The sequence below is a fragment of the Salarias fasciatus genome, chromosome 4, assembly GCF_902148845.1.
Source record: "Salarias fasciatus chromosome 4, fSalaFa1.1, whole genome shotgun sequence".
NCBI classification, from domain to species: domain Eukaryota; kingdom Metazoa; phylum Chordata; class Actinopteri; order Blenniiformes; family Blenniidae; genus Salarias; species Salarias fasciatus.
Genome location: NC_043748.1, coordinates 8,491,936 through 8,505,790, shown reverse-complemented (window position 1 = coordinate 8,505,790; position 13,855 = coordinate 8,491,936). Strand labels below are relative to the sequence as shown.

At 44.3% G+C, this 13,855-nt stretch overlaps 1 protein-coding gene across 3 annotated transcripts; it reads right to left on the bottom strand.

Moving 5' to 3' along the window:
* Positions 1–3,923: 3,923 nt before the first annotated feature.
* Positions 3,924–12,973, bottom strand: atad5a (ATPase family AAA domain containing 5a). Of its 3 annotated transcripts, none has more exons than XM_030090428.1 (22): positions 12,859–12,973; positions 12,551–12,614; positions 10,777–12,452; positions 10,590–10,659; positions 10,313–10,468; positions 9,739–9,883; positions 9,408–9,659; positions 9,171–9,319; positions 8,865–9,015; positions 8,470–8,757; positions 7,954–8,050; positions 7,773–7,855; positions 7,567–7,694; positions 7,300–7,471; positions 7,029–7,199; positions 6,694–6,930; positions 6,549–6,613; positions 6,278–6,455; positions 6,038–6,183; positions 5,115–5,968; positions 4,873–5,031; positions 3,924–4,683 (listed from the first exon to the last, which is right to left on the bottom strand). In XM_030090428.1, the coding sequence occupies exons 2-22, from the start codon at positions 12,599–12,601 to the stop codon at positions 4,605–4,607; spliced, it is 5,307 nt and encodes a 1,768-aa protein (XP_029946288.1). In that variant the 5' UTR covers positions 12,602–12,614; positions 12,859–12,973; the 3' UTR covers positions 3,924–4,604. The 3 variants fall into 3 exon arrangements, with proteins under 3 accessions (XP_029946288.1, XP_029946289.1, XP_029946290.1); XM_030090429.1 differs by having other exon boundaries at positions 5,115–5,965; XM_030090430.1 differs by having other exon boundaries at positions 6,038–6,180.
* Positions 12,974–13,855: the final 882 nt, after the last annotated feature.

Sequence of the window (13,855 nt, the reverse complement as noted above, 5' to 3'; positions counted from 1 at the left end):
AACAACAATAGTAATAAAGACAGAAATAATGATAATTCTGACAATGGGGTATTTTCACAGCTTCACTACTTCCTGAAAATAGCTGTGCACATTCATTTCCTGTCTTACATTATTGGCCAAACTGATTAATCCAGGTGTGTCTGGTTTAGACTGCTGCAACAAGACACACCTGGATTAATCATTTTGGCCAATAATGCAAGACAGGAAATGAATGTGCATAGTTAATTTCAGGAAGTAGTGGAGCTGTGAAAATGGCCCATTATTATAAATAAAAGACAGCAAACTGGGCAGACAAAGCATTTTTTTTCTCTACCATTTAAAATGTGTTCTTTTTCCTTCTCATTACCACCGACCTGCACCTGACAGCCCTGCTGCTGCTGCTGCTGCTGCTTCTTCCTCCGGCTCTGGGCTGTACCCTGCTGCCTGATCCCCCTCGGCCCCTCCTTGGGACATGTTGCCCGATGTTGCCTGATGTTTCCCGGGGGGTAATGAAGGGCTCGAGGAAGGACAGGACAGCAAGGTAGTTCCACCTCTGACTCTGCTGCTGCACCACTTCTCCTCCTCTCTTTCTCCTTCCTGCTCTCTTTGGTGTACATGTCCCTCAGGTTTTTCCACCGCTTTTTGCAAACTTCAACTGAATAAACACAGTGACTAGTGAACGGAGAACGAGCAGTAGCAAACATTGTGCTAACCAGATTTGAGTACCTACACTCATTTACAAGGTGCACTCACGTAAAAAGTGATTAAACTTACCCGGGGACCCGACCTCCTCACTAATCTTCCTCCAAGCAAGCTCCTTTTCATTCCTGTCCCGATAAAAATACGATGAAGGGTCGTAGAGCTCAGGGCGAGCGCAGACTGCTGTAATCAGTTTCTCATCCATTTCTGGTGTTTCCTGGGTGGTCCGGTATGTCATATAGAGCGGCCCTGTCATTGGTTCGCCGCTTGCAACTTCCTCCAAAAGTTCAACTTTCCCAACTTTCAGCGGCGAGAGTAGAGCAGCCGAGCAGCCGCCGCTGAGTTCGCTGAATTCCCGCCTCGTGACCGCTCGCCCCTTCCTGGCCGCTCGAAAACTATATATTTTCTATGTAAATTGGCCGCCCTCACCGCGCTACTTGCTGCCGGTGTGAACATCCCATTAGTGACTCGAGCTGCACTTTCCTTGGCTGTATGGACATCGTCATACGGTCTAATGCCATAGTGTCTCTCCAAATGCTTGGTCCAGCCATGCAGTGACACCCCGGGCAATCACAGCTCTTGCCCCAGAGCAAGGACAAGCTTTCCCACATCAATCCTGGAGGTGTCTCCAACAGCCCACCGTACCAGGTAAGTGGTGTGACATGTAATAACAGAGAATAGAGCTAAATCTCAACCACTTTGTTCATTGATTTTTAAGTACCACACACCCTTTAAAGTATTGTTTTATCAGTTATTTCCCCTCTAACACACTTTAATTACAGTCACATACTGATATTAAGCAAACTGACCAAAGCATAAATTAAATGGAAACCTAATTACTGAACATATAAAATGTATACATTTCAACTCAAATCTGCTTTCAGGTTTTTGTATTGTAAAAAAAAAAAAAAAAGAAAAAAAAAACCCACTCACCACCCAGTTTATGTGACTGTAAAGTTGCAGACCTGAGCGATGATTGGCTGTTTCACCCCGAGTAAATCAAAAGGTACCTGGTTTATTCAGTGCGTCGAGACTCTGGTCCTGTGAAGAAGAGAAATCCAAACCACATGTCTGGTCCACGCTTCGCCTCCACTGACTGAAATCCAGAGCAAGGATTGATCCTATCACTCTCTTCCAGCAGTCACAGCAACTCACGTACGACCGTTCTTCACCTCCAGGCTGGATTAATTAAAGCAGCTTCCAGAAAAGTAGAAAAAAAGTAAGATTTGTCAGCAAACTAATCCTGGCGTCACATGTCCACTTAGCTAGCGAATGCTAATTATGCTAAACTGCGTCAATGTTCAACAAATGTATTATAACACAAACTTTGAGTTAAAAATGTCTCTAAACAGCAATAAATGAGTAATTAACTCACCGTTATACTAACGAGTCCAAAAATTAAATGAATTACTCCGATAGCGAAGTGCGAGGCGCAAGGCGCTTTTGGCGGTCAAGTTTTGTGCATCCACTTCCGGTCTTTGCCGCGGTTATGAACAGACAACTTCCTTTCACTCTTCACAATAAAACAAATACAAAACATTTCATTCTTGTAATTCATACCCAGATATGTCCACATTTTAAGCCTTCTCACAAAAAATTATGCATATCTACATCTAAATATTCTGTATCACACTTATACAAACACACCTTGTTAACTACATCAATGTATTTGTTTAGGTTACACTTTTTCCAAGTGTTGCTTTCTTAGAATAATTACTGGTGGCAATTCCAATGTTTTACAAACGACAGTGAGCAAAACTGATGTTCCTTGCGTAAAATATAACTTGATGGATGTCAAAGGATTGTGTTGAAAAATAAAGTGCAATTCTATAGCATTTTATCAATTAAAAACCTTCAAGCTTGAAAAACAGTGTACGTTTTGGAAAAACAAGTTCAGAGTGCCATTTGAGCAGCTATTTGTAGAATTAAGTAGGGTCAAATGTAGGTTTATTTGATTTTACTGCTACACAACATCACCTGAGGGAATTTTACCCCCAGAAACTCAAACAGGGAGGTCACGAAGGTTCAAAAACTCTGGGCAGAAGTGTACATTTTCCAAAAAAAAAAAAAAAAAAAAAAACCCAAAAAAAACAACCTTATTAATGAAACCAGTTGAAAATCTAAAATGGTGGTGGAAACAAACTATTAAAAACAAAGAAGTTGTGCACTGTCTTCAAAAGTACCTTCAGACTGAGGTCTGTCGGTCACTCAAACACACTCAGTTACCTTAGTGTACGGTGGCCCAGAAGGGCCAACGACACAACACGCCAGCAAATGCCACAACACAAAAATTAATAGTATAAAATCATACATCCATGAAAGATGCCACACATTCAGAAGACCAGATTCACCACTGCAAGTAGTGAGGGGACCACCAGGGGGGGCTGTCTCCCAGGAGGGGGAGAGCAGACAATTCGTTTAAAAGGTGAACAAGGTGCAAAAACTAACAAAAGTAAAGGCAATAAATCACAACAATTGGAAAAACAACTGACATAAAATTCAAAACTAGCCCAAATCAGCAAATCCTAAAGCAACCCTTAATTGTTAGACCATTTTAAGTAATGATAATAAAAAAAACTCTAAAACTATTGAATCAAAAACAGCAATAAAAATGATTACAAATCAGTACTGTGCAAGCGCTGCATTCATCACAACTCTTAAACCTGGCTGCAAGCCCCAGCCTGTCCGCCACAACCCAGCATAACAGGGAAGAATTTGAAATGGGAAAACAGGTGTAAACAGCTGACGCAGCTTGATTATACATAGAACATCACGGCCTAACCAGAAGTCCAGATAGAATTTGATCAGAAACAACAGCAACAGATGTCAGAACCCAGGCCAAATTTAGAGCAGAGAGTCGCCCACAATGGTGCACTACCTATCTATAATGCCAGTTGCAAAACACACTGCAACAGAGCTGTTAAAATGCACTTTCAAACTTCGGAGGAGAGATGAGGCAAATGGCTTTCAAATACCTGCCTCAAACCACACCACTGACACACACACACACACACACACACACACACACACACACACACACAGAAAGCAATTGATCATGCCTTTTTCTGTGGTGTTCTGAAATTCACTCCACACTGAGTGAGTCTATAAACTCTTCTATCACTGTATTTTCTATGAATGATTAAATCCCCTTTCATTTCCAGTGGCATGTATTTAAAATGCAACTTAAACATAATTAATCACAAGTTGATTCACCAAATTTGACATAATGTTTTATTTCGGCACACAGGAGTTTGATTACATATCAGTTGTGATAAACCTTTATTCAGCAACAGTAAGCCACACTCTAAACAGTGTCTACATACATATAAAAGGTGAAAAAAAAATCATTAAGGAAATTAAAAATATCGTGATGATTGTGAAAGTGACAGGGTTGACCAATACTGCAGAGGTTGGCTTAAAAAAAAGCAGTAGTCAGATATTTAAGTGTGTGCAGAGAAACATCCAGAATGATGAGTACAAACTTTACAAAGAAATCTATTTTACACGAGTATCACAAAGTTATTAAACCCCCACTGCTCCTGAAAAGCGAATGTTGTACAAAACACCAACAAGCAAAGCTACAAAATAGTACTGTACAAACCCCCCCTCACTTAAGCCAATGTCGTGTTACAAAAATTATATAAAAAAGAAAGCAAAGTTAACTCAGAGAACTTCAGATCTCAGATAACGTGAGGTTGTTTTGTGTGTCCTTAAACATCGTCTGCCTTCACTTTTACATCAGTCTGTGTCCAACATGTGTCCTTTCTTTGTGTACAATTCATAGGAGGTTCGTAAAAGGAAAGGCAACGCTGGTTTGTCACTGTCAGCAATAAATGTACATTCTAAAATCAGAAGCTTCTGGGTTTTTAAAATGATTTATTTATAGTTAGTGTGACCGTGAAGACATGTCCAGCGTCCTCTGTCCGTTATGGGAAGTCTTGAGCGAGCAGCTGCAGAGTGCTCTTCTCCAGAGCCATGTGGATCACATCCAGGTAGTGCAGGAATCTGAAGAAGGGCAGAAAAACAACAGCTCAGATGTATTTTCTTAGCAGAGGACAAAAAAAAAAAGGAGTAAAAACAAGCTGCTTCATTCCTTAAATTTTAGCATTTTTAAGATCATCTACAAATAAAATACCAGACATTTCAAGCCTTTTTCTCTGACTGGCTGAAAATCCATTAACTATGCACGCTCACCTCCGCTTCACTTTGCCTTGCTCCTTGAGCTGCTCAGACCGACAGATGGAGCGTATGACCGGCAGATAGTCCAGAGCCGCCGCCGCTCTGTTGAAAGGAGAAGCAAACACTCCTCGATATGCCAGCGTTTCCATCACTTCCCTCCTCTGCTGCACCAGCCTGCAACACAACGATCAACATTAACGATTTGTTTCTTGACATCTCTGGTGAAATTACCCGATCTTAGTCGCAGTTTGACTCACTGTGGCGGACAGGGCCCGTCTTGGAAGAAACTGTAACCTTGTTGATGAGCGGCCACAGGGAGGCTGAGCTCTGCTGCAGCCTCTGTTCTCAGCCCGGCTTCTAGTTCCTGGGTTCTTTCCCAGGCCTCCGTCACCGAAGCGCGGCACCGCTGAAAGCTCAGCGCCTCCGCGGCCGAGTGGATCTCCAGAGAACAGTCTGTCCAGCAGCCGCCTCCGTCAGCCTCGTCTCGCGACTCATCGGCCATCCCGTCTTTGAAGACCACACTGACAGGCGACGCTCGTCTGTGAGCGTCACCTTCTCCCGGGAGGGAAACCAAGCAGGAGTCCATGTAGGACATGTTGTCAAAGAATTCAGCCAAGGACCGGAGACACTGTGAGACGGGGACACTTTTTGCGCGTTCTTCAGGAGTCGGCGGCTTCCTCTTCACACTTTCTGGAAGTGAACTCTCAGCGACCTTCTCCTTTGCCTCATCGGAGCCTGATGGTTTGTTCAGAGAGAGAAATCTTTCCTCCGAGTCCGAGTGGGGCCCACCCTGGTCCGGGGTACAGTGCCGCCTCTTTTTTCTCATCCTGTGAGACACTTTAATGGGACTGCTGCTGTCGGAGCAATCGCTCGCTTCTGCCGTTTGCAACAGGCTGGCAGTGGACTGCAGGCAAGCAGACGCCTCCTGTTTCGCTGAACAGTCGTTTGGTTCAGCAGCAGACTCTCCTGCTTTGCGGGTCGAGGCGCTCAGCCGTGTGAGAGGTAGAGGGAGAAGGCGCTCCATGTTGGAATAGAGGAGGTCGACTCCTCGCCGTTTGCTGTTGGTCAGAAGCTCCCAGCATGCCGCGTCATCCACAAGGCTGGAGTCCTGCTGAGAAACACAAACTCAGTGATCTTGAAGCTAGAGCTCCAACAAACGACCTGTAAATAAACTATTTACCTGGAGCAGCTCCCAGACGTGTCTGTCTGGTTCTACATTCAGCAGGCCCAGCTTACTCTCAGTGCAGGAGGCGTTGTATTGAGGTGAGGTGAAAGGCACAGCGGGAGACTGTAAAGATTCCTCTTTATTCTCTGGGTGTAATTCTGCTGTTTGTGTAAATACAGTGAAAATAGTTTCAGTTTTTTTTTTTAAGTGAAGTTACAGCATTAGAGCTCAAATTCTCCCAGGTCATTTTCTCACCATTTCCGCCCGTTTGCACCGAGGGCCTCGTCTCGCTGCTGCGAGTCCAGAACTGCAGCTGCAGTAAAGTCTGCCGGACGTCGCAGCCGTTCAGCCTGAGCAGAGCGCTGACGTCCGACGGCTCTGTCCTCATGTCTTCAGCCAGACACAACAGCTGCAGGTAGCTGCCGACGTTCGGCTGCAGCAGAGAGAGAACAACCCAGTCAGCCGACTGCAGCAATTTAGAAAGTCTTGATGATGATCAAAAGAATCCAGTTTGGAAGTCACTTACCACTGAAGGCGTTTTAAAATGGAGTTCTTCAAAACTCCCATCAAACATGGTGTTGAAAGCAGGATCTAAAAAAAAAAACAAGATATCTTCAAAAAGTCAAGTCATACTAAAATAGAAAAACCTTCTCCTTTGTGTGAACACTAACCGCTGGTGGTGAGGATGACTGGCCTCTTCGTCGTGGCCATGAATGTCTTGATGGCAGCGAGAAAACCGAAGTCATCGTCAAAAATCACATCGACTTCTTCAAACAAAATGAGCGAAGTTGCAGTTTTCTTGTTCGGTTCTTCGTTGTGTTTCTCCACCAGGGCGGCGGCTGCTGCTGCTGAAGTGTTTCTCTGCTTCTTACTGCCCTCGCTGGCTTTCGTGACTTTTTTGGAGGCGGCTTTAAACACAGAATGCAATCAATAAACATCTCCTCCAATTAAAGTCCCAATCTACACATCTGAAGACCAGAGAGAAAACGTGCGTCTATTTATTTACCAGGTTGTTGATTTTTAGCGGTGGAAGTTGACTCCTTGTTGTTGGGTTGACCCATTTTGAAGAAGTAAGAAGCTAAAGAGGTTGGTGCCAGGGCTCCTCTTTTGGTGCCTCTTGGGGACTGGGGAGGTTTCCGGGGAGAGGACGCCGCCCTGCGAGGGGAGTTATTCTTTCCTGAAAGATGAAGAAGGAAATCGTTTTTTAAAAACTCAAATGAGACTAAATCAATATGTCCCTCAAGTCAGCAGCTGATCGGAAACAAACTGGTACGTACTCGGAGAGGATCCGGGCCTGGCGGAGCCGCTGCTGCTGCCGTAGCTGTTGAAATAGGAAGGTTTGTGGGCGCCGACGCCCTGACCGTCCACCTGGTGTGACTGAGTAGCTTCTTTCAACTGGGACAGGATGAGGCGGCCGCTCCGCTGGGAGGAGGCGTTCACCTCAAACACCTGGACGCACAAGTCAGGAGATGAGGAGGAGGATGACTCAGGGGAGGCAGTCAAACACTTCACAGGCTCTGAAACGCAAATGACAGGAGTTTTACCTTGAAGCCGAGCTCCTGGGCACAGGCGTAGACGGCGGCGGTCTTTCCAACTCCGGTGGGTCCAGTGAGGATCATGGTGTTGCACAGCGTGTCTTCTCCGTCCTCTTCTGCACAGTCCCACTCTACGTCTGGAGACAGAACAACATACCGTATTATAATCAATCCAAAACTCTTAACAAGTACTCTAATTTCTTCTCGTTTCTCACCACTGCTGTCTTCCTCTTGTTTCTTGTCTTTCTGCTTTTTTCTCTCTTCTCGGTCGGCACGGAGTTTCCATTCCTTCAGCCAACTGGACCCCAGAGGAAAGCAGTGTGATCAACCGTCATGTGAGAACGCCAAGGGGAAGAAAACATATAATGTTTTACAGTCATGTGTGTATTTACTCACCTGTGTAGCCTCTTCACGGAGGCGGTGTTGTCTACAATGTCTGTGGAGAGCTGCGGCTGATATTTGTCGGTCCACAACACGTCCTCCTTCACCTCATCTGGAGAGAAAAAGTTGAAGAGTTTGAAAGTTTTACTTTGGTTAAACACGATATAACTGATCGAGTGGCTGCAACAGCAAATAAGTGGCGAGAATGTTGATTTATTGATCACAATCAAAGAAAGGCTGCAGATTTAGCTGATGACTGTCAGCCAGTCAACAATTATTTAGGTATATTTATCAAATTATGTAAAAAAAAAATAAAACAGAAAACTGATGCAGCTTTGGTGACGTTATCTATGTTTCAGTTGAAGCAGTAAGAACGCGTTCTGGTGTTTTGCAGGGAAAACACAACTGCTGATGGACAACTTGTACCAGGATTTGAACTAAATATTGAAAGAAAAGTTTGCTGATTAAATAATTTCTCTACAATCAAATGGCAAAATGGTAAAAATTTCCACAGAAAATTCGCTTCTGCACCTTTCTTTTCAGCAGCGTCTATCACAACGCAGTCGTCCAGAATGACCACGGAGTCTTCATCAGCCGGGATGGGAGCAGCTTTAACGTTCTCCTCCTCGGTTTTCCGAGTTCTCCTTGAGCGTCCTCGTTTTGGTGGCTCGGCCTCGGCTGCAGAGACGTTCTCTAAATGATTGGACCGCAGTTTCTTCGCCACCTTTGCTGTATTTTCCTGTTCATCGTTCCTCCGTTTCCTCTTCCCACACGCTGGCTCGGCTGGCGGTGGGGTGCTCTTCACTCCGATTACAGTCTCTGTTAAGAAAGTAAACATCATTTATCTTTCTATCACTTTAAACTGTGAAGAGGGTGAAGAGTGAAAACAATGTCGACCAAAGTTTCACTGCTTGTCGTTCACTGACCGGAGGCTTTCTGCTGCTGCTGATAGTCGGAGCGTCTCTTCTGGAAGCGAGTCATGAACATCTCTGCAGGGAACTGAGGGTTTGAGGTTCGCAGCTCCTCCATCAGAAGCTGACGAACACTTTCAGAAATCTCTGGTCTAGGACCCGAACTCTGAAAGGAAACAGAAATGTGAAGATCTTGCATCTGGTGTTAAACTTTCAAGACAAGAACAGAAAGCACAAACATAGTAAGCTCTTAATGCGTTTCTATATTATACATATTAAATCAACACAAAGCAGCTCTAAGCCAAACAAATTTCAACCTACTCTTTTGGAACCATTTCTTCGAGCTGCTTCTGTTTTCACACACAGAGAGCCACTAACGGACGGATACGGGCCGGACGTTCGACTCCAGACGTCCTTCAGATGGCACAGTAATGAAGACTCCGGCCATGGCAGACTCCATAAGGGGCAATCTGTCAACAGACACGCAAAATCAGCTTCAAGTCATCCTTCTAATCTCATGAATGAGTCGATCAGCCATCCTGTGACAGAGCAGCCTACCTCCATTCGGCGGTTGCGTTGTGTGTGTCACTGGCTGAAAAGAGGAGCAGGAGAGCGAGTACGCCTCCTTGGTGGCAGCCGTCTTTGCTATCTGCTTTCTGAAGGATTCGGGAAGGCCGCTCTTCAGGAACTCCCTGCGAGCCTTGAACTGCTCGTCATCCTGGGAGTTTTCAGAGTCGTCACGGCTGCTGTCGTCAAAGATGGAGATCACCGCCGGCACTTTCCGGCCCGCTTTCTCCGTGGCTTTACAGCCTGTTACAAAGAAAACACAACTCATTGGAATAAAGCAAAAAACACAACAGCAAATAGATGACCTTGGAGCAAAAACTACCTGGAGCAGCTTTGGCCTCTTTTCCAGCCGCTGCCGCTCTGCCGAGAACGTCGTTCAGGCTGCGCAAAGGCTTCGGGTTTTTACTCTTTTCTGTTTTCTTTTGAGAATCTTCTGATGTTGTTTCATCAATGAAAACGATTGAATCCTATCAGAACAAACCACACAATGTTCTTTTAATCTCAACGAGCCACAGACAAAAGGACGGTCCACAGAGGTGGAGTCTCCCTTCAGCCAAAGCAGTGAAGAAGAGAACTGTTCAGATTTAATCAGTGAAGCATCCTGAATGTGTGAAACATACATCTGTAACAGACATTCAAGGGGGGGGGGGGGGGTTAAATTCTCATATTTCCCTGTTAATTTTCTTATAATTACAACAACTTCATAAGTCTTCACATTTCCTGGTACTTTGTTCAAATGTTATTTGTGTAATAAAGTTCATTCAAAATGTGAAAAAAAAATAAATAAATAAAATTTTAAAAGCCTGTGACTTTAATATGAACTATATCAGCGTGTTTAAAAGCATCTGTGTGTAATTTTAGTACGTTTAACTGATCTTTCTGCTTGCTGACCGTACCTCGTCCTCGCAGTAGCTCCTCTTGACAGAGGCCTCAGTTCGTGATGAACGCCTTAAGGTGCTCTTTTCCTCCAAAGATGTTGTCTTACTCTGGATCACTTTAGCTTTTTCCACCAACCTCTTCGCCTGCTTCCTTTTTTCAGACTCATCCGAAGTCTGAAAAAGATAAATCAGAACAAAATGCCTCAAACTGTGATTACACTTTCAAAATAAGTTTATGCCCAAAAGGAACATCTGTTCATTTGGTTCAGAAATATATAAAAAAATGACAACTTACTTTTGAAGGGGTGCTTTCGTTACTTGCAAGTTTCGCCTCCGTCTTTCTCTTTACTCGAGTTAACTTCATCCTTTGAGAAAATTAAAAATAATAAATGGAATTTCCAAAGACAATTGATGTGGCAATACTTACAAATATGGTGCGGTGTGTGACAGTGTGACGTGATCTGTATGTCGCCATGAATCACCTGATTGGACTTCCTTTAGCGTCAGGCGGGGACATCATCTCGGCCACAAAGACGTCCCGTTTGGACTTGCGTGTCTTTGGGGTGGACACAGTCACAGGGCTGTCCAGAGGCTCAGCGATGGCAACATCACCCTCTGATTCATTCTGTTTGCTGGCTGTCCTGACACTCCGCTGCTTGGTCTCAGGTTCTTTTCTACCCGCAGTCTCTCGTCTGGATCTCCTCACAGGTTGGACGGACGAAGCTACAGTAGGCTCGTCTTGCTTATCAGCGGCATCCGGGGTGGTCACAGTCTCTTTTCCCTCTTTGGCTTTGTTTCTGCCTCTTCTTGATGGCTTTGCAGGAGTTTCAGGACTTTCCTTAGGAGTTTCAACAACTTTATCTACTGCTGGTGGAACGGCAGGGTTATCTTCAGCTTCGACAGCGTTCTCCTCAAGTTGCTTTTGCTTGACTTGGCTTTTGACAGGTTTAGTTTTCGATCCGTCCGTGCTGGGCTGTTTGAAAGCCGCCATGAACTGCTTCTTCTCTGCTTCGCTACACTTCGGAGTGGATTCACTCTCGATCTCCGCAAGTTCCAGATCCTCCTCTTGAAGAACTACATTAGATTTGCGTTTGACAAACGGACAAGGAGGTTGTTGTCCTGCCGAGTCAGCAGAGACCACCTGCATGGGACTATTTGTTTTTTTCCTCTGATTGAAGATGGAAGCTAACTTTCCCACCGTCTTAATGGATTCTTGTTTGGGGGAAACTACATGCACTTCAGCCTGGATGGTGACAGTTCGAGGTGACACTTGGACAGATGGTTCACCACTTTCCACATTTTCTTCAGCGCTGCCGGTGTCCACCTGATCACCGTCCACTTTACCCTCGACACTTGTTGTGATTTTAGTGTTTTCTTCATCACTCTTTTCTTCACTCTGACTCCGCACAAAGTCCTCGAAGGAGATCGTCACTGTGCTGCTGTTTAACGGAGATTCTTCGTCTGGACTGGCCTCCATGCTAACATCACACATGGCCTTCTCTTTCTCACTCTCCACATCTTCTAAAGGCTTTGTCTTCATTTGGGGTTTCTTTTTAGCATTTCGTGGAGAACTTTTTACATGTTTTACTTCACTTCTTGGAGGGGCAACCGGAGATGATGCAGCAACACTGAGGGATGATTTACGCTCAACACTGCTTCTACATTTAGGAACATTATCACCATGTTTGACCTCCATCCCTTGCTCTGCATCATCAGTCTTAGGTGCCGATATTTCTGCTGTGGCACAAACCTCAGCAAGCAGAGCTGCTGTATCACTGCCATGTACACCACTGTTGCTCACTTTTGTAGCTAAATTTTTACTTTCACACAAGTCTTCTATGATAATGCAGCTTTCGTCATCTATAGAATCAACTGTTTCAACAGCTACGAGCTTCCTCGCAGCTTGGCTGGACTTTCCACCCCGTTTTTGAGATGGCTGTTTTCCCGCAGAGATCGACTGTTTACAATTTTCTTTCGCTTGTTCGGGCGTGCTCGTTCTTTCTTTAGAAGCCGGTGTCTTACGACTGAAGTAGTCCATGATGTTGTTAGAGCGTGGAGGAGAGAAGGGCTTCTCTGCAGGCTTGGCCACGGGAGAAAAATAGTTGGTGATTGTTTTAACAACAGGGCTGCCACCATCTTTCCGAGATTTCTTGCAAGGCTGTTAAAATGAATGTCAAAGTTAGTTTGCATTTAAAAAAAAAAAGTTAACATGGTGAATTATGGATGCCCATAGTTCAAATAATATCATGACAGTACCTGCTTGTCAAAGTCCTCAATGACAGAAGCCATAGCCACAACACCAGCCATAATGTACGGTGACCTAAAACCAGAAATATAAGTAAATACAATACTGCAACACTGTTAACCGGATTCCGCTTTATTACAAGTCTATAACGTAAACATATAGGAACACTGAAAAGAGCCAAGCAAGGTTCATGAATGACCAGACGAGCTCATTACAAGCGTCTCAAGCATTTGGAGTCACTGAACATGTCAAACGAGCGAACAAAGCCACGTACTGGACTTACACCGCACAGTGAAAGGTCCAGAAACAAAACACTCACCGACAATCCCGAACTGGTAAATTGCTCCGACTTCAGACGTTTTTGTAGCTTTTTTGCTACATTTATCGCAGGGTCTTCACGGCTGTCTGTTGCCAGCAGACATACAAACTTCACCGAAAAAAAAAAAACAAGAAGCTAGCAGCCTCTGCTCGACGCTTCTCTCAAAGCGGCTCCGCAAAGAGAGGCAAACATTTCCTCCGACACTCAGAGGCTGGAAGTTTAAGGCCTAAACGTTACACGGATAATATCCAACTGTTGTCATTGGGAGCTCAAAACACATTAGAATTCTCTGAAGCTCCCGTTTCAAAAACGCGCCAGGCGGCTCGCAGACGAAGAGCGCCAAATATACGCGACCTTTGACAGGACGCGATCCGACCAATCACAGCGCAGGGAAACACTGTCGTCATTTCCTGACGTGCGTCGCCCAAAACAAAGATGGCGTGGACCACAGCTTCACATTGAAACAACAGTGACTACTGCTGGCAGAATAAACACACTTCACACTACATTTCAATTCAACTCACTGCACTTCACAAACAAACTCCGCACTGACAACACACTGCACGTTTTTATGAGAATATAAGCTTCTTTTTTTATTTGTAAAAATAAGAATTTTTGGAAAACAAATATTCGATTAAAAGTAATCACTGTTTATTTCTATGAACATAATTTAAAGAAGTTTATGAACCAAATTGATGCATTTAACAATTTATACACAATGTGCAGTGAGTTGACATAGTCCAGAATAAAGAAAATTATGTTATTTCTTTTGTACTTTCATCTCCTCCTAAACAGTTCATACAAGTTTGGTTGAGAGGCTTTGGTTGGTGCTCTTGTTTTGGATTGCAAATTTAATATTAAAATATTCATAAAAGGAGGGAGTTTGCATTGAATTGCAACCATTAAATCTCTGCGTGATATGACTGGTAATTAAATATTTATTGCCCCTTCCCCCTTCCACATAGGTATTCACGAGTAATCGAAAGTTCCAAATTTC